The sequence below is a fragment of the Ascaphus truei genome, unplaced genomic scaffold (genome assembly GCF_040206685.1).
Source record: "Ascaphus truei isolate aAscTru1 unplaced genomic scaffold, aAscTru1.hap1 HAP1_SCAFFOLD_1864, whole genome shotgun sequence".
NCBI lineage: Eukaryota > Metazoa > Chordata > Amphibia > Anura > Ascaphidae > Ascaphus > Ascaphus truei.
In genome coordinates, this window is record NW_027454767.1 from 1,099 (window position 1) to 20,466 (window position 19,368).

Below are 19,368 nucleotides of genomic sequence, written 5' to 3' on the forward strand. Positions count from 1 at the left end.
CGGTTCTCAGTGTGTGTGTGTGTGCTCTGCTTGTTCTCGGTGTGTGTGTGCGCTCTGCTGGTTCTCGGTGTTGTGTGTGTGTTCTGTCGCGCAGACAGCGAGTCGTTCCCAATAAATCACGTCCGCTTCCCATGTATTGTGCAGGAAGTGATTCCCTTATTGGACCTGCACGACACATCAGCAGCAGAACCGCACATCACACCAACTCCCCTGGTCCCAAACTCACCTGCGATCTGCTTCATGAAGGTCATACACACGCCGTCCACTCCCAGCACCCCCGCTCTTCACCAGCTCCCGCACCAACCACACCAGCTGCAAGGATGGGCAAGGCACAGGGTGGGCACAGGTTATACTGGTGAATAAGGTGCCTATGTATGTAATAGGGGGTGGTGGGGGGGACACAGACACACAATAATCCACATCACGTCATCAGAGGCAGGCGTCATTAATCCTGATAATGATACATCCATGTGTGGGATTAACCCTATGTTTGCTGCTGCCAGACCAGCCATAAGTGGGCGTGACTGTGCGACACACCCAGGGGGTCCTTTGCCTACCTGTGTCCGGCAGGTATCCTGCAGCCTTAAGTACTTCTCCATCAGGAGCTGGTTGATTTTGTTTAGGACGATGTTCATCCCGTCTCTGCTCACCAGAGCCAGATCCCGATAGCACTACGAGGGACGGGGAGAAAGAGAGAGAGAGGTAGGTATATACACACACAAATATAGATATGTACATATACATATTATACACACATACAGATATATTATAAATATGATCATACTCGCAGTGTATAAGGAGAAACAGAGAAACAAGTCATTAAATCAGCCTGAGAAAGCCGCCCCCCCCCCCGTGTACTCAGCCCATGCTCACGTGTGGATGTGACCCGTGTATCCTGCCTGTGCTCATGTGTGGATGTGACCCGTGTATTCAGCCGCGCACACATGTGGATGTGACCGTGCTCACGTACGGATGTGATCCGTGTATCCTGCCCCGTGCTCACGTACGGATGTGATCCGTGTATCCTGCCCGGTGCTCACGTATGGATGTGATCCGTGTATCCCTGCCCTTGCTCACGTGTGGATGTGACCCGTGTATTCAGCCAGTCCTCACGTGTGGATGTGACCCATGTATCCTGCCCTTGCTCACGTGTGGATGTGACCCGTGTATTCAGGCCAGTCCTCACGTGTGGATGTGACCCATGTATCCTGCCCTTGCTCACGTGTGGATGTGACGTGTGGATGTAACCCGTGTATCCTGCCCCGTGGTCACGTGTGGATGTTACCCGTGTATTCAGCCCGTGCTCACGTGTGGGATGTGACCCGTGTATTCAGCCCGTGCTCACGTGTGGATGTGACCCGTGTATTCAGCGCGTTCTCACGTGTGGATGTGACCCGTGTATCCTGCCCGTGCTCACGTGGATGTGACCCGTGTATTCAGCCTGTGCTCACGTGTGGATGTGAAACTTGGACATTAAATGCAAGGAAAGCAAAGAAGTATGGAGAGATGCATGCTGGGGTATTAACCAGAATATAGAGAAATGCATGCTGGGTATTACCTGAAGTATGGAGAGATGCATGCTGGGTACTACCCAAAGAGACAGGAAATAGAATGAATGGGTTGGAAACCAAACACAAAACATCATGACACGGGAGAAGAAACTGAAATGGCGGTGGAGCAGACATAGCACAAAAAGAAATTACCATCACTGGATAAAGATGGAGCTCGACTCAATTCAAAGCCAGATTCAAATATGTTTTGGCCAAAAGATTGAACTAAATGACCAGATACTTATGAGAAGAATAAACAGAGACAATGATATTAATGAACGACATCATTTGTCATTGTATGTAGTGTTGGGGCTTCTATGTCTATTGTTGAGAGATTAAAGGACCAAGAGAGAGAAAAGAGACAAGAGAGAGGTGAGGGAAAAAAAGAGACAGATGAGAGAGAAAAGAGAGAGAGAGAGAGAGAGAGAGGAGAAAGAAAAGAGAGAGAGAGGAGAGAGAAAAGAGAGAGAGGAGAGAGAAAAGAGAGAGAGAGGGAGAGAGAAAGAGAGAGAGAGAGAGAGAAAAGAGAGAGAGAGAGGAGAGAGAAAAGAGAGAGAGAGAGGAGAGAGAAAAGATGAGAGAGAGAGGAGAGAGAAAAGAGAGAGAGGAGAGAGAAAAGAGAGGGAGAGGAGAGAGAAAAGAGAGAGAGAGAGGAGAGGAGAGAGAAAAGAGAGAGGAGAGAGAAAAGAGAGAGAGAGAGAGGAGAGAGAAAAGAGAGAGAGAGAGAGAGGAGAGAGAAAAGAGAGAGAGAGAGAGAGAGAGAGGAGAGAGAAAAGAGAGAGGAGAGTGAGAAAAGAGAAAAGAGAGAGAGGAGAGCAAAGAGAGAAGAGAGGAAAGAGAGAGAGAAGAGAGGAGAGAGGAAAGAGAGGAGAGAGGAAAGAGAGGAGAGATGAAAGAGAGAGGAGAGAGAAAGAGAGGAAAGAGGAAAGAGAGAGGAAAGAGAGAGAGGAAAGAGAGAGAGGAAAGAGAGAGAGGAAAGAGAGAGGAGAGAGAGAGAGAGAGGAGAGAGATAGAGGAGAGGAAAGAGAGAGGAAGGAGAGAGAGATAGAGAGGAAAGAGAGAGGAAAGAGAGAGAGGAAAGAGAGGAGAGAGAAAAGAGAGGAGAGAAAAGAGAGGAGAGAAAAGAGAGGAGAGAGAAAAGAGAGGAGAGACAGAGAGAAAAGAGAGAAAGCAAGGAGAGAGAGGAGAGAGAGAGGAGAGAGAGAGGAGAGAGAGACACGCATTTCTGTCCCAGGAGGGAGATGTCCGGCTAATCCTCAGCCGGAAAGTGTGAAGATCTCCCGGTGTGGCGACAGGCCCTAAATTCCGGTTCTCCGTCTGGAAAACTGCCACGACTTCCGAAAACACGTCCGGGAGCCAGAGACCTCTCCAAATTATTAGCGCGCTTATAGGAGAGCAATAACATTATTTCACGTGGCTTTATATGTAAATGACGTCATTAACATGTTTTTCTGACCCAGCGCTGAGAAAGTAGCACTATAGGTAGGGTTTCCTAATCCGGAGAGCTAACCATCTAATTTGTGGTGACTGACGCACAGCGAGATACATCAACTTGCCAAAGGAGAACTGACATTGGGGTTCAAACCGGGTTCCCCCACTTCAGCGGCAGTGACATCACTGTGCAGGTATACAGCGCTTTGCTACATCTAGTATATATGCCTAACATATGATTGTGGGTTCAGACACATCTGGCTGTTCCCAGCTAGACATAGCCGCGACTGATACAGATATACCCGCTCCAGCACTGAGCGGGTTAATGTGAGGAGTGGCGCGTGGAGACTGGAAGACAGGGTAACAGCCATTTAACGTGTGAGATCCGGCTTCAAAGTGACAGATCTAATTATCCCGAGTCCAGGAACCTAACAGCAATCCTCAGCCTGGGATCAGTCACGTCAGGAAGAACGGCTGAGACGGGCTAATGAGAGCGAGAGGCGGAGAGGCGGCCGCCAGGGGGCCATCACTGTTCTGATTGGTTCGGGTCTCACTAGTGACAGACGCGGGATAACGGGCGCTCCATGTATCATTCTTCTTCAATGCATCCCACTCACTTAGCCCAGGTTATGGGGGGCTCGGGTTGGGGCTCTCTGGCAGTGAATGGGATCACTGGAGAAGGGATGAGATGGGTACCCACAGAATTATTCTCTGCCCCACCCCTCCTCCTCCTCTACGCACAGTTGGAGCTGTGATGTGATGGCTCTGCGCTCATTAGGGCTCCTGATCAATAACATGTCCCGCCCGCCCCCTTTCATGTCATTTCTTCTGTGTGCAGGACACGCATGGCAGCGCCTTCAGAGTGAGCATCGTCAGCGCTAACGAACCTCCCCATACGGAGGCACTCGCATAAAGACACAATTGCAAAGTGGGACATGGGGGCGGACACACACACGGACACACGGACACACACACCTCCAAAACAAATCTTCTACTCCTCAGGACTAACTCAGCACTATGTATACATTACTCCAGGCCAAAAACTGACATGGCCTGCGTACACTGCCAACCTGCCAACCGCTCCAGCATCCTAGGGGTTAAGGGCCGTATTAACTAAGCAGTGCTTGGACGTAAGGCACCTTAGGTCCCGTTTACCTGCAGACCAATAACTAAATATGGCCCTAAAGTAATCCCTGGCAGGGCGTGCTGCGATCTCTCTGCATCCTCTGGGGAACGCGGCAGCACACGGGTCAGGCCCACGGGTCAGGCCCACGGCCCACGGGTCAGGCCCACGGGTCAGGCCCACGCCGGGGAGAAGGCTCGGTCTCCAGTGACACCCAGCGTTCTGCCCACACGGCAGCAGCTTTCCCAGGGATAGTCACTGCTTGGTTAGCAGCAGAACAGACCCGCGGCTCCGCTCATTCACGGTTATTGATCACAAACTAATGTGCTACTTTAAGAGACCCTGATCCCCTTAGAATCACTGAGTGTGCGTGTCTGGTCCCCCCGCCTAACGTGTGTCCAACGATCGGGAACACGCTGGGCTTCTTCCAACTCTGGCCCTTAACACAGGGGGCTCAACTCCAGTCCAAGACCCCCCAACAGGACAGGTTTAAGGATATCCCAGCTTCAGCACAGCTGGCTCAATCAGTGGCTCAGTCGACTGAGCCACCTGTGCTGAAGCAGGGATATCCTAAAAACTTGACATGTTGGGGGTTTGAGTGGGGGGGGGGGGGATCGTGAAGATTGGAGTGCCCACCTCTGCCTTAACAGATCTAACAAGCAGCACATGTAGAACAGTGCCCCGGACATGCCACGCAGTATCATTTTAGTATAATGCCAGTCATTTTGAAAACTCCCCGCAGAAAATGAAATGATTATCCTTTGTTTGTACAGCACCAACCCAGCGACCCAGAGAATAAAATGCTGTTACAGCCGATTATCCAGATAACAATGCTGCTGGAGGACCAGGGTAAAAATAGGATACTAGAGGAACAGAAACGCTTACAATGTGTATCCGTCTGACCTAAAATCAACAGCGTGTGTTCGCAGGGAAAAGGAATGTATACGGATCTCGCTGCAGACCTGCACGCTATGATGACACCGAGTACCTCTACATATTGCCAGCGCCACAAACTACCTTCTCAGGGTCAAAGCCATGAAGTGACTGTCTCGCGCAGACCCTTGCCAGATCTACCATGTTAATTCTATGTGCTGCTTCAGCACGGTATCTAGCTTGCAATAAAATAACAAACACGAGAAGCCTCCCCGTGCAAATCTGCAGCAGGATGCTGTAAGGCAGGGAACGCCAGTCCTCAAGGGCCACCAACAGGTTGGGATTTCAGGAAATCCCTGCTTCAGCACAGGAGCTCAGTCAGTCCCTGCTTCAGCACAGGTGGCTCAACCAGTCCCTGCTTCAGCACAGGTGGTGCAGTCTTTGACTGACCCTGAGCCACCTGTGCTGAAGCAGGGATATCCTGAAAACCTGACCTGTTGGTGGCCCTTGAGGACTGGAGTTGCCTGCCCTTGTTGTAGGGTATTATGGGTAATTATTAGCAAAAGTCAGTAATGTTTGAGTTTCTAATAGAAGAGACATTAAATGGATAAAAGTCGGGCGCTGGGACTCAGTAGCAATGAGAAGACAGCATATAGTTTTGATATAGTGCTGATAAGGTACTCAGCACTACATATAGTTTTGATATAGTGCTGATAAGGTACTCAGCACTACATATAGTTTTGATATAGTGCTGATAAGGTACTCAGCGCTGCATATAGTTTTGATATAGTGCTGATACGGTACTCAGCGCTGCATATAGTTTTGATATAGTGCTGATAAGGTACTCAGCGCTGCATATAGTTTTGATATAGTGCTGATAAGGTACTCAGCGCTGCATATAGTTTTGATATAGTGCTGATACTGTACTCTGCGCTACATATAGTTTTGATATAATGCTGATACGGTACTCAGCGCTGCATATAGTTTTGATATAGTGCTGATAAGGTACTCAGCGCTGCATATAGTTTTGATATAGTGCTGATAAGGTACTCAGCGCTGCATATAGTTTTGATATAGTGCTGATACGGTACTCAGCGCTGCATATAGTTTTGATATAGTGCTGATACGGTACTCTGCGCTACATATAGATTTGATATAGTGCTGATAAGGTACTCAGCGCTGCATATAGTTTTGATATAGTGCTGATAAGGTACTCAGCGCTGCATATAGTTTTGATATAGTGCTGATAAGGTACTCAGCGCTGCATATAGTTTTGATATAGTGCTGATAAGGTACTCAGCGCTGCATATAGTTTTGATATAGTGCTGATACGGTACTCAGCGCTGCATATAGTTTTGATATAGTGCTGATACGGTACTCTGCACTGCATATAGTTTTGATATAGTGCTGATAAGGTACTCAGCGCTGCATATAGTTTTGATATAGTGCTGATACGGTACTCTGCGCTGCATATAGTTTTGATATAGTGCTGATACGGTACTCAGCGCTGCATATAGTTTTGATATAGTGCTGATACGGTACTCTGCGCTGCATATAGTTTTGATATAGTGCTGATACGGTACTCTGCACTGCATATAGTTTTGATATAGTGCTGATAAGGTACTCAGTGCTGCATATAGTTTTGCTATAGTGCTGATAAGGTACTCGGCGCTGCATATAGTTTTGATATAGTGCTGATAAGATACTCAGCGCTGCATATTGTTCTGATATAGTGCTGATACGGTACTCAGCGCTGCATATAGTTTTGATATAGTGCTGATAAGATACTCAGCGCTGCATATTGTTCTGATATAGTGCTGATACGGTACTCAGCGCTGCATATAGTTTTGATATAGTGCTGATAAGGTACTCAGCGCTGCATATTGTTCTGATATAGTGCTGATAAGGTACTCAGCGCTGCATATAGTTTTGATATAGTGCTGATAAGGTACTCAGCGCTGCATATAGTTTTGATATAGTGCTGATAAGGTACTCAGCGCTGCATATAGTTTTGATATAGTGCTGATAAGGTACTCAGCGCTGCATATTGTTCTGATATAGTGCTGATACGGTACTCTGCGCTGCATATAGAATTTTGCAGGTGGAAGAGCCTGCCCTGTAGAGTTTACAATGTAATGTTGGTGCCTGACGCACACGGAGATTAAGTGACCTGCCCAGCGGTCAGAAGGCCGTGACATTACCCCCGGGACACGACTGCAGCACTTGCAGCACGGCCTCTGACTGCAGCACGGCCTCTGACTGCAGCACGGCCTCTGACTGCAGCACGGCCTCTGACTGCAGCACGGCCTCTGACTGCAGCACGCTCATTTCAATGGGAACTGCGGCTTTAAGTGCAATTACCCACAAAAATGCCAACTACACAGTATCAAAACAAAGGCCTCGCTGGAGGTCGCGCCCTCTCCCAGGGTGAACGTGTTTGCTTAAAGTTTCCCGAAATATCGGTGCGTGCCTCCTCGCCTGCCCGCATATCTCCGAATGTTACAATAATAATCCTGCTCAGCACGGGGGAGGGGGCAGTGCTGGGAACTATTCTGCTTTTATTTCACTCGCTTTCTCCACCGCAGCGCCGTGAAACGAGCGCGGGAGGGGTTAGTCCCCCATCAGCCCCGGCACCATCATATTGTTCTCCCTGATGGGGAGGGATGTTCGTAAACGTGACGGCACATACACAATGTCCCGAGAAGCTCGCAATCTATTCTTTGGTGTACACCGGTCTCAAAAGGCGGCCATCTTGCACGCGTGATGTCACCTCTGACAGCGGAAGCAGCGGCTCACTCTCAGCACAGTGCACTGCCGGGGCAGCCCTCCCCGTCCCCTGGGGGCAGCCCTCCCCATCCCCAGGGGCTGCCCTCCCCGACCCCGGGGGCAGCCCAAGCAGCCAATTTCTCTGACACTTTAACACCGCTTCCCGTGATGGAGATTATATCACAGATTCACGATGCAATCACACTTAACTACCGCTGAAGTTACCCGTGTTACTTTGTATATTTGGAATGTAAAGGGCCTTCCAATGAGAAGCTGTTCTGTCATCACATGGTCTATCGACTCGCGGAACCCGCAAAACTTGGAGGACATTTTTTATTTCCCTGAAGCGAGCACAGACTTCAGTAACTTTACCGGTAAAAAAAACGGTTTCGTGCCACTGGACCCCTGGCTCCCACGTTGTGGAAATAGCAATATAAATATACATACATACATACATACATACATACATAATTCTGCTTACAAGATGGCTGCCTCCCGCGGCACATGTCTGCCTTCCAGTCCTATTAATCCTGGCAACCAGGTCGTGAAATCCTACAAAAGGTATTTCCCTGAAGATGAATAATTGCGAACCTCATAAGTAAAGACTTTAAGGAACGGAGATCTGTACTTTCTGCCTTTATAAGACTATGTGAGGCATGAAACCACCTAATCTCACATCAGATCAGGCGCTCGGTGACGGGGGGTTTTGGCTTGTGCACCATGTTTTTATGGCGCAGTGAGCAAAACGGGGCTTTAAATACAAGCTAAATAAGGAGATGGCTTCTTCCCATGAGGAATGCACAGAGTCCGACCTCAGGGGGCAGGGAAACCGGGAACTAATATCTCTGGACTTCCAATAAATATGTGGAGCTCGTGGCTGGGAAGGAACCTATACTGTCTGCTCCCAGTATACATACTCTGCTCAAACCTGGGAAGGAACCTATACCTTCTGCTCCCAGTATAGATCCTCCGCTCATACCTGGGAAGGAACCTATACCGTCTGCTCCCAGTATAGATCCTCCGCTCATACCTGGGAAGGAACCTATACCTTCTGCTCCCAGTATAGATCCTCCGCTTATACCTGGGAAGGAACCTATACCTTCTGCTCCCAGTATAGATCCTCCGCTCATACCTGGGAAGGAACCTATACCGTCTGCTCCCAGTATAGATCCTCTGCTCATACCTGGGACGGAACCTATACCTTCTGCTCCCAGTATAGATCCTCTGCTCATACCTGGGATGGAACCTATACCTTCTGCTCCCAGTATAGATCCTCCGCTCATACCTGGGACGGAACCTATACCTTCTGCTCCCAGTATAGATCCTCTGCTCATACCTGGGAAGTAACCTATACCTTCTGCTCCCAGTATAGATCCTCTGCTCATACCTGGGATGGAACCTATACCTTCTGCTCCCAGTATAGATCCTCTGCTCATACCTGGGATGGAACTTATACCTTCTGCTCCCAGTATAGATCCTCCGCTTATACCTGAGAAGGAACCTATACCTTCTGCTCCCAGTATAGATCCTCTGCTCATACCTGGGACGGAACCTATACCTTCTGCTCCCAGTATAGATCCTCCGCTCATACCTGGGAAGTAACCTATACCTTCTGCTCCCAGTATAGATCCTCTGCTCATACCTGGGACGGAACCTATACCGTCTGCTCCCAGTATAGATCCTCTGCTCATACCTGGGAAGTAACCTATACCTTCTGCTCCCAGTATAGATCCTCCGCTCATACCTGGGAAGTAACCTATACCTTCTGCTCCCAGTATAGATCCTCTGCTCATACCTGGGACGGAACCTATACCTTCTGCTCATGGCTGAGGAATGACCCCCGGATTTGTGTGCTAGGACACACCTGGCCTATCGCATCTTACCTTCTGTGCTTGCGCAGGCTCCGAGAGGACCAGAGTGAACAGGCCAAGGCAGATCTCTTCGTGCTGTGTGGCTCCTTTACAAACCTAGAGCAGGAAACCACAAACATCTCTCAGGTTACATTGTTCGTTACGGTTTTCAACCTGACACTAAATCAAACCCTGTGTACACGGCTGCCTTTTATCAGTGACGTGGTTCCAGAGACACGCAGAGCCATGATATTCCATGATGTACCTTCCAGATCACTTGAGCGAGCCAGGTGTCTTCCATTGCTAGAAGGTGCTTTATGGAGTAGCACTGCTTAGATAACATGTGCTCAGTGTCCTGCACATTACATTGGAGTGTCGTACCCTAACTACGCTCTCTTTTATTTATGAGCTTGGTATATGGTCGGGGCAGAGTTGGTTCCTCTTACCATATTTGTATTACTCCTAAACCGGCCATACTGGGCCCGTCGGAGTCAATGCTACACTGCAGTCGGCAGGTTACCCTGTGAAGTGTCACCTCCCACTGCTGACAATACGCGGGTTCATGGAGACACTTACGTAGGCGTTGAGCGCGTCGTTGGCCTCTCTCTCCGACACGCCGTTAGTCATGGAGTTGACAAGCCCCACGCATCTCTCCAACTTCTGAAACACACCACAGAACAGTGAACTGTCCGCCGGCAGCTACAGGCAAAGACATGGCAAGCAGACTCGGTGCCCCGTGTTATCCCAATGCCCGGGCTCTGTATGCACTGATCATGGGGGTGCGGATATACTGGGGAGCTGCAGCACAGAACTGCACTAGTGTGTCCTGGGTCCTATTACAGACATTCTGTGCAACACAAACACTACCAGGGCGGGGGGGGGGGGGGGGGGGGACGACTGGAGCTGGGGGGGCCAAAGCCGGGGGGGAGGCACTGACACTTGGAGCTGGGGGCGGGGGGGGGGGGGGGGGGGCAGGAGCGAAATCAGTGAAAGGGACAGGGAAAGAGAGGGGAAATTGGAAAACCATGTAGTGTATTACAGCCCCAAACAGAAATAATAACAGCAGAAGTGTCCATGGAGAAAGGCAGCTTCTGCATTAACCCCTCGGCTGCCAGAGGGGCCACGGTTTCTAGCCTCACAGGCAGATCTTCAATGGGACAGAATGATTATCCTGCTCAGGTTCCTTTTTCAGACAAGACTCTGCCCTGCAAAGCTTACAATCTAATTTGTGGTGTGTGTATAGTGCCACAGGGTTCATTTTCATGCAAGGGAGGCAGCACCACACATATGCTATAGGGTCTGTAACCCCTTTGCTGATGGAGAGGACAGCAATGCTTTCATTTAGGGTTAATAGTGAGCCTGCTCTGCACTGGCACTTACGAGGTTAACTGAATCTAGGTTAATACTTCAAAGAAACCCTTAGCAGGCAGGGCTGACAGCTTCAGCAGCACAGATAACATCGTGTGGAATAACACAGAGCCCCTGCGTGTACGGGGGTGCTTACGGAGGCACAGAGCGGTAATAAGCACCAATTACAGATTCCCTTTGAGCTGCATCCAGTCTAAAGATTAGCGGATCCTTTGGGCCGGTGAGAGAGTACAAAGAGACTTCCTGATTCCTCCGGCATCACAGGAGAAGCCGTCCAACCTCTGCCGAGGAACATCATGTTCTAATAGGGACTCCTACCACCCAGGGCCACCTGTCCCCAGGATAACGGGCACCGCGCCGGCCACGGCTCAAAGGGGCACCGCGCCGGCCAAGGCTCAAAGGGGCACCGCGCCGGCCAAGGCTCAAACGGGCATGCGTTGGCCAAGGCTCAAAGGGGCATGCGCCGGCCAAGGCTCAAAGGGGCACCGCGCCGGCCAAGGCTCAAAGGCCACCTAACCTAAGGATACTCTAAGTATGACATGGGCCGAAACGCACAGGGGCCCGGCCCAGTGATAGGGGCCCGGCCCAGTGATAGGGGCCCGGCCCAGTGATAGGGGCCAGGCCCAGTGATAGGGGCCAGGCCCAGTGATAGGGGCCCGGCCCAGTGATAGGGGCCCGGCCCAGTGATAGGGGCCCGGCCCAGTGATAGGGGCCCGGCCCAGTGATAGGGGCCCGGCCCAGTGATAGGGGCCCGGCCCAGTGATAGTGGCCCGGCCCAGTGATAGGGGCCCGGCCCAGTGATAGGGGCCCGGCCCAGTGATAGGGGCTTTCTATTATAGATCCCAAGCTTTCGGCTAAGAATTGCATCCTGAAAACGTCTCGCGGATGTGACGGGGTACCGGGATATAGATACAGGTTGCATACAGGTCGTGTAAACCGCTCTGAAGGAGGAATCTGCTTCTCAGGAAAAAAATTCAAATTCAATCATTAACAATGTATTTAAAATGACTTAGACCATCTGACTCTTTAAAAATGAAAAGTATTTAATGTATTTAAAATGACTTAGACCATCTGACTCTTTTCCCATGAAAAACGATCGCTGAAATGACCTCATGGGGCTATTAAACTGCACATCCATCGTTACCCTCCCCAAGAATTAAGTAAAGGCAGTGTGGGTCATCTAGATCGGGGGGCTCAGCTGCAGTCCTTAAGACCCCCTCAACAGGTTAGGTTTTCACGATATATCCCTGCTTCAGCACAGGTGGCTCAATCAGTGGCTCAGTCCCTGTGCTGAAGCTGGGATATCCTTAAAATCTGACCTGTTGGGGGGGTCTTGCAGACTGCAGCTGAGCCCCCCGATCTAGATCACTGTACTAAAACAATAAAATGCCTGGAACCCGTTCGGACAATTTTCAGAGTTGCGTCTTAATGGAACGTAACCGCGGCAATGAAAATACCCATTATACAAAACACATGAAACGCTCGACACAATGTCCCCTCCAGAGCAATTTGCTGCCGCTCCGCCACTAAACGAAATAACATTAAAATAAACGAGACAAACAAATAACCCCGAAATCAGGGCCAGGGAAAGTGCTCGGAGAAGGCAGAACGTCTCGTGGATACGGAATGGAAAAACCCAATCTCGGACACAGGCGGCCCGCCGCACGAGGGAAGCAAGAGCCAGGCGCCAAAACATGGAAGCAGGCGCCAAAACATGGAAGCAGGCGCCAAAACGTGGAAGCAAGAGCCAGGCGCCAAAACGTGGAAGCAAGAGCCAGGCGCCAAAACATAAAAGCAAGAGCCAGGCGCCAAAACATGGAAGCAAGAGCCAGGCGCCAAAACGTGGAAGCAAGAGCCAGGCGCCAAAACGTAAAAGCAAGAGCCAGGCGCCAAAACGTGGAAGCAAGAGCCAGGCGCCAAAACGTGGAAGCAAGAGCCAGGCGCCAAAACGTAAAAGCAAGAGCCAGGCGCCAAAACGTGGAAGCAAGAGCCAGGCGCCAAAACGTGGAAGCAAGAGCCAGGCGCCAAAACGTGGAAGCAAGAGCCAGGCGCCAAAACGTGGAAGCAAGAGCCAGGCGCCAAAACGTAAAAGCAAGAGCCAGGCGCCAAAACGTGGAAGCAAGAGCCAGGCGCCAAAACGTGGAAGCAAGAGCCAGGCGCCAAAACGTGGAAGCAAGAGCCAGGCGCCAAAACGTGGAAGCAAGAGCCAGGCGCCAAAACGTGGAAGCAAGAGCCAGGCGCCAAAACGTAAAAGCAAGAGCCAGGCGCCAAAACGTGGAAGCAAGAGCCAGGCGCCAAAACGTGGAAGCAAGAGCCAGGCGCCAAAACGTGGAAGCAAGAGCCAGCCGCCAAAACGTGGAAGCAAGAGCCAGGCGCTAAAACATGGAAGCAAGAGCCAGGCGCCAAAACGTGGAAGCAAGAGCCAGGCGCCAAAACGTGGAAGCAAGAGCCAGCCGCCAAAACGTGGAAGCAAGAGCCAGGCGCTAAAACATGGAAGCAAGAGCCAGGCGCCAAAACATGGAAGCAAGAGCCACGCGCCAAAACATGGAAGCAAGAGCCACGCGCCAAAACATGGAAGCAAGAGCCACGCGCCAAAACATGGAAGCCATACACTGCGCCTTCTTGTTTAAGAGGTTTTACAGGCTTTTTACACCCAAAACCTGACGCATACCAGACATTACAAAATACACGCGGCTTCTGTTAGTGGCTCAGACCAACTAGATCAAATAAAAGGTAGCAGTACCGATCCCAAGGCGGAAACCACTGTGTATGTACCCACGCCATACACAGGTTTTATTTAGATAAATATATGCAAGTACACAGGTTTTTATTTAGATAAATATATGTAAGTACACAGGTTTTTATTTAGATTAATATATGTAAGTATACAGGTTTTTATTTAGATAAATATATGTAAGTACACAGGTTTTTATTTAGATTAATATATGTAAGTATACAGGTTTTTATTTAGATTAAAATATGTAAGTATACAGGTTTTTATTTAGATTAAAATATGTAAGTATACAGGTTTTTATTTAGATAAATATATGTAAGTATACAGGTTTTTATTTAGATTAATATATGTAAGTATACAGGTTTTTATTTAGATTAATATATGTAAGTATACAGGTTTTTATTTAGATTAATATATGTAAGTATACAGGTTTGTATTTAGATAAATATATGTAAGTATACAGGTTTTTATTTAGATTAAAATATGTAAGTATACAGGTTTTTATTTAGATTAATATATGTAAGTATACAGGTTTTTATTTAGATTAAAATATGTAAGTATACAGGTTTTAATTTAGATAAATATATGCAAGTATACAGGTTTTTATTTAGATTAATATATGTAAGTATACAGGTTTTTATTTAGATTAATATATGTAAGTATACAGGTTTTTATTTAGATTAATATATGTAAGTATACAGGTTTTTATTTAGATAAATATATGCAAGTATACAGGTTTTTATTTAGATTAATATATGTAAGTATACAGGTTTTTATTTAGATTAATATATGTAAGTATACAGGTTTTTATTTAGATAAATATATGTAAGTACACAGGTTTTTATTTAGATTAAAATATGTAAGTATACAGGTTTTTATTTAGATTAATATATGTAAGTATACAGGTTTTTATTTAGATTAATATATGTAAGTATACAGGTTTTTATTTAGATTAATATATGTAAGTATACAGGTTTTTATTTAGATACACAAATATATTGCTTCCTTCCTATACATTTGTATCTTTGTCTCGATTTCATACTTCCTCCTATATGAGATGAACAATTATTATCCTTGTGAGCAACTCCAGTCCTCAATGATCACCTTTTCAGGATATCCCTGCTTCAGCACAGGTGGCTCAGTCAGGAGCCACTGATTGAGCAGTCTGTGCTGAAGGAGGGATATCCTGAAAACCTGACCTGTAGGCTGTAATGCTTTGCTATGCGCAACAAGAAAGGGCTTAGAGAGAGGTCACTGAGCAATGACAGCCTGATGCCAAACATTTGGGGTGACAGAAGTCCCGTGTGCGCCGTCACTCTGCCTCCGGTCTCTGTGTACCTGGAGTGTCCCACTGGCACATAGCAGCAGAATATAACTGGAAGCCAAACCTCTGCTCTCTGGTCAGCCCGATGCCCGCTACCTGCACCCCCTCCAAAAACATACACTGCAGAGACATTACCAGAACAGGAACCCCCTGCAGTCAGACTCCAACAGACAGTGTACTGGGGGGTAACTCGGGGGAGATGCCTGCTAAATAGTGAGAGGACACCTAATATTTACCCAGCAAAGAGACAGCGCGATACAGGATGGCTGTCAGAGTGCAGAAAACGTGATCAGGATATTATAAGAGTGCAAAAAAGGAATAACTACGACGCTCCCCAGCAATGTAATAGACAATGTCTTGGCCAGAAATCAGGGCACAAACACCAAGGGGGAAGTAAATGCAAAGAAAAACCATCTAAAAATACCAAATCGTAGTATTTATACTAGCCCTTAGTTGGATCTGCTGCTCAACCCGAGGAGGATCATCCCTTGATCCTCAGATAATGATGGAAAGGTAGAGGTGGTGAGCGCACATATAAGACAAAATATACAAAATCTGTTACAAACAAAGCCTTGAGAGGTCAATCAAACGTAAGCAGAATACTCCACAGTAAACACTTAATCAGGGTGTCAGGTACACTGGAGAAGGTACACAGAAGGCTTCCCTAGCCGCCCGCGTTCTCCCGTCGCGGTCCTGTTGTCGGACGCGACAGTAGGAAGACACTGCGGCGGAGTCCACCGGACGGCTGTCGGAGCCAGAGTGTGTACCTATATGTAAGTGCACACCTATATGTAAGTGCACACTTGCTTTGTTATTTGGAATAAAGTTTATGTATTTGTTACTCCCTGCCTGTACTATCCTTTCCTGGGACGGTTTGTGGGACTCTGGATGTCCCATAGTACTGGCATCAAGTGACTGTTTCCCCAGGACGGTGAAAAGATACCATCTGTTGTGATAAGGCTCACACACGGCGGCCGTGTGAGTACGGATAGCATTGATCTTATATTGCATCCCCTGACCCTCTGATTAAGTGTTTACTCTGGAGTATTCTGCTTACGTTTGATTGACCTCTCAAGGCTTTGTTTGTAACAGATTTGGAATATTTTATCTCACCACCTCTACCTTTCCATCAGGATATTATAGGATGACAGCTGTCAGCAGCTTGCCCCTGAGAGAGCGCACAGATCCCCACAGAGCTGCTCTGACAGTGGGGAATCCCAGAGGAAATAGGGACCATCGCAACGTTACCTCTTCCAGCTCATCCTTCGCATCTAGACTAGTGGAGACAAGCAGCTTTGCTTTGAATTTCTGCTCCATTGCCGGGGTTGGGATCTGAGGAGAGTCAGGGGGAATAATGGGAATTGAGGGAAGCTTCAGGGAATATGATCGGAGGAGTGAGGGGATGTGAGGTTCAGGAATCTGAAGGGATGACAGGTGGGCGACTGTGAAATGTAGAACGGTTCTGGGCAGGGTCATAAAGACCGTACAGGGATAATAGCGTTACAGGGTATGAGCGGAGCGTTACAGGGAGATAACAGGCAATTTCAGGGTGCTGGGCCCAATTTTTTTATGGAGAGAAAGTGGAGCCGATTTAAAATAGGGGTTTTAAGATATTTAGGGTACTCAAATTGAAGGATAGTAATCGGCTTGATTTATGAAGGTACTGGACAGAGTTAGGGATATAAATTGTGGGATGGATATATAAGGAAAGTGTTGCTATTGTTTATAGTTATATGGTGCTGGGGATACAAAGACAGAGACTGTGACGGTTTAAAAGCTATTGAATGCGGGTTTAAAAGATATAGGGTGGGATATGGTGGGGGTTACAGGATATACGGTTTAATACGTTGTAAAGGCATAGGGTTATAGGGAGTTGGGGTTAAAGTTTATAGGGTGTGATACAGTATTGAGGTTAAAGTTTACAGGATATCATAAGGCATTGGGGTCAAATGCTACAGGGTTTAATAGGTTGTAGGAAATTAATGATATAGGGTTAATAGAGTGTAATAGGATTCTGGGGATATAGTAGAGTATAGTAATAGGATTCTGTGGTTATAGGATATAGTATAGTAATAGGATGCTGGGGTTATCGTATAGTAATAGGATGCTGGGTTATAGGATGCTGGGGCTATAGGCTATAGTAGAGTATAGTAATAGGATGCTGGAGTTATAAGATATAGCAGAGTATATTAATAGGGTGTAATAGGATGCTGGAGTTATAGGGTAGAGTATAGTAATAGGATGCTGGGGATATAGTAGAGTATAGTAATAGGATGCTGGGGATATAGGATATAGTAGAGCAATAGGATGCTGGGGATATAGTAGAGTATAGTTATAGGATGATGGAGTTATAGGATATAGTAGAGTAATAGGATGCTGGGGATATAGTAGAGTATAGTAATAGGATGCTGAGGTTATAGGGTAGAGTATAGTAATAGGGTGTAATAGGATGGTGGGGTTGTAGGATATAGCAGAGTATAGTAATAGAGTGTAATAGGATGCTGAGGTTATAGGGTAGAGTATAGTAATAGGATGCTGGGGATATAGTAGAGTATAGTAATAGGATGCTGGGGTTATAGGATATAGTATAGCAATAGGATGCTGGGGATATAGTACAGTATAGTTATAGGATGATGGGGTTATAGGATACAGTAGAGTAATAGGATGCTGGGGATATAGTAGAGTATAGTTATAGGATATAGTAGAGTAATAGGATGCTGGGGATATAGTAGAGTATAGTTATAGGATGATGGGTTATAGGATATAGTAGAGTAATAGGATGCTGGGGATATAGTAGAGTATAGTTATAGGATGATGGGGTTATAGGATATAGTAGAGTAATAGGATGCTGGGGATATAGTAGAGTATAGTAATAAGATGCTGGGGTTATAGGGTATAGGATATAGTATAGTAATATGATGCTGGGGTTATCATATAGTAATAGGATGCTGGGGTTATAGGATATAGGAGAGTATTGTAATAGGATCCTGAGGTTATAGGGTATAGTAGAGTATAATAATAGGATGCTGGGGATATAGGATATAGTCGAGTAATAGGATGCTGGGGATATAGGATATAGTCGAGTAATAGGATGCCGGGGCTATAGGGTATAGTATAGCAATGGGATGCTGAGGTTATAGGGTATAGCAGAGTAGAGTAAGAGGATGCTGGGATTATAGGGTATAGTATAGTAATATGATGCTGGGGTTATATGATATGTGGTATAAGATATAGCAGAGCATAGTAATAGGATGCTGAGGTTATAGGATATAGTAGAGTAATAGGTTGCTGGGGATATAGTATAGTAATAGGATGATGGGGTTATAGGATATAGTAATAGGATGCTGGGGTTATAGGGTATAGTAATAGGATGCTGGGGTTATAGGGTATAGTATAGTAATAGGATGCTGGAGTTATAGGATATAATAGAGTAATAGGATCCTGGGGTTATAGGATATAGTAGAGTAACAGGATGCTGGGGCTATAGGGTATAGTAGAGTATAGTAATTGGATACTGAGGTTATAGGGTATAGGATATAGTATAGCAATAGGATGCTGGGGTTATAGTATAGCAATAGGATGCTGGGGTTATAGTATAGCAATAGGATGCTGGGGTTATAGTATAGTAATAGGATGCTGAGGGTATAGGATATAGTAGAGTTATAGGATGCTGGGGTTATATGGTATAGGATACAGTAGAGTATAGTAATAGGATGCTGGGGCTACAGGATATAGTATAGTAATAGGATACTGGGGCTATAGGATATAGTATAGTAATATGATGCTGGGGCTATAGGGTACAGTAGAGTAATAGGATGCTGGGGCTATAGGATAGAAGAGTATAGTAATAGGATGCTGGGGGTATAGGATATAGTAGAAGAGTATAGTGATAGGGTATAGCAGAGCACTGGGGATAGCGGCTATGGGGTTAATAGGCTGTGTGGCTGTAGGGTGCAAAGGGGTGTGAGGGTTATAGGGTTAAAGGCCAGAGGGTGACCTGGTCCCGGGGGGCGGGGTTTGTCGGTTGAGGCCCCGCCTCGCTGTGCCGGCGGAGGGTAACGGGAGGGCGCAGCCAGCAGGCCCCACCAGCCCGCTTCTAGCACACACAGGAAGCCATACCGAGGCTAGCAACCGGCCGGAAGCTTCCGCCTCTCCCACGCGGCCAACCAATCACAGAGCGCAGCCGCGCGTGATTGACTGCCAGCGAGCCCGCCCAGGGCTTCGTTCCACCAATGGCAGCGCGCATCGGCTGACGAGCAAAGGAAGCGCGTGCTTCTCACGTCACAAGAAGGCGAAAGCTGGGCCGCCATCTTGGTTGAGGGAAGATACCCTTGGTTTCCATACTGATG

At 47.4% G+C, this 19,368-nt stretch overlaps 1 protein-coding gene across 1 annotated transcript; it reads right to left on the bottom strand.

The window, feature by feature from the left end:
- Positions 1 to 200: 200 nt before the first annotated feature.
- Positions 201 to 19,163, bottom strand: LOC142477015 (integrator complex subunit 3-like). The gene is made up of 6 exons (XM_075582075.1): positions 19,017 to 19,163; positions 16,268 to 16,351; positions 10,170 to 10,253; positions 9,627 to 9,710; positions 558 to 671; positions 201 to 312 (listed from the first exon to the last, which is right to left on the bottom strand). Exons 2-6 carry the CDS (start codon positions 16,334 to 16,336, stop codon positions 223 to 225), a joined length of 441 nt encoding a protein of 146 aa, XP_075438190.1. The 5' UTR covers positions 16,337 to 16,351; positions 19,017 to 19,163; the 3' UTR covers positions 201 to 222.
- Between the last annotated feature and the right edge of the window lie 205 nt (positions 19,164 to 19,368).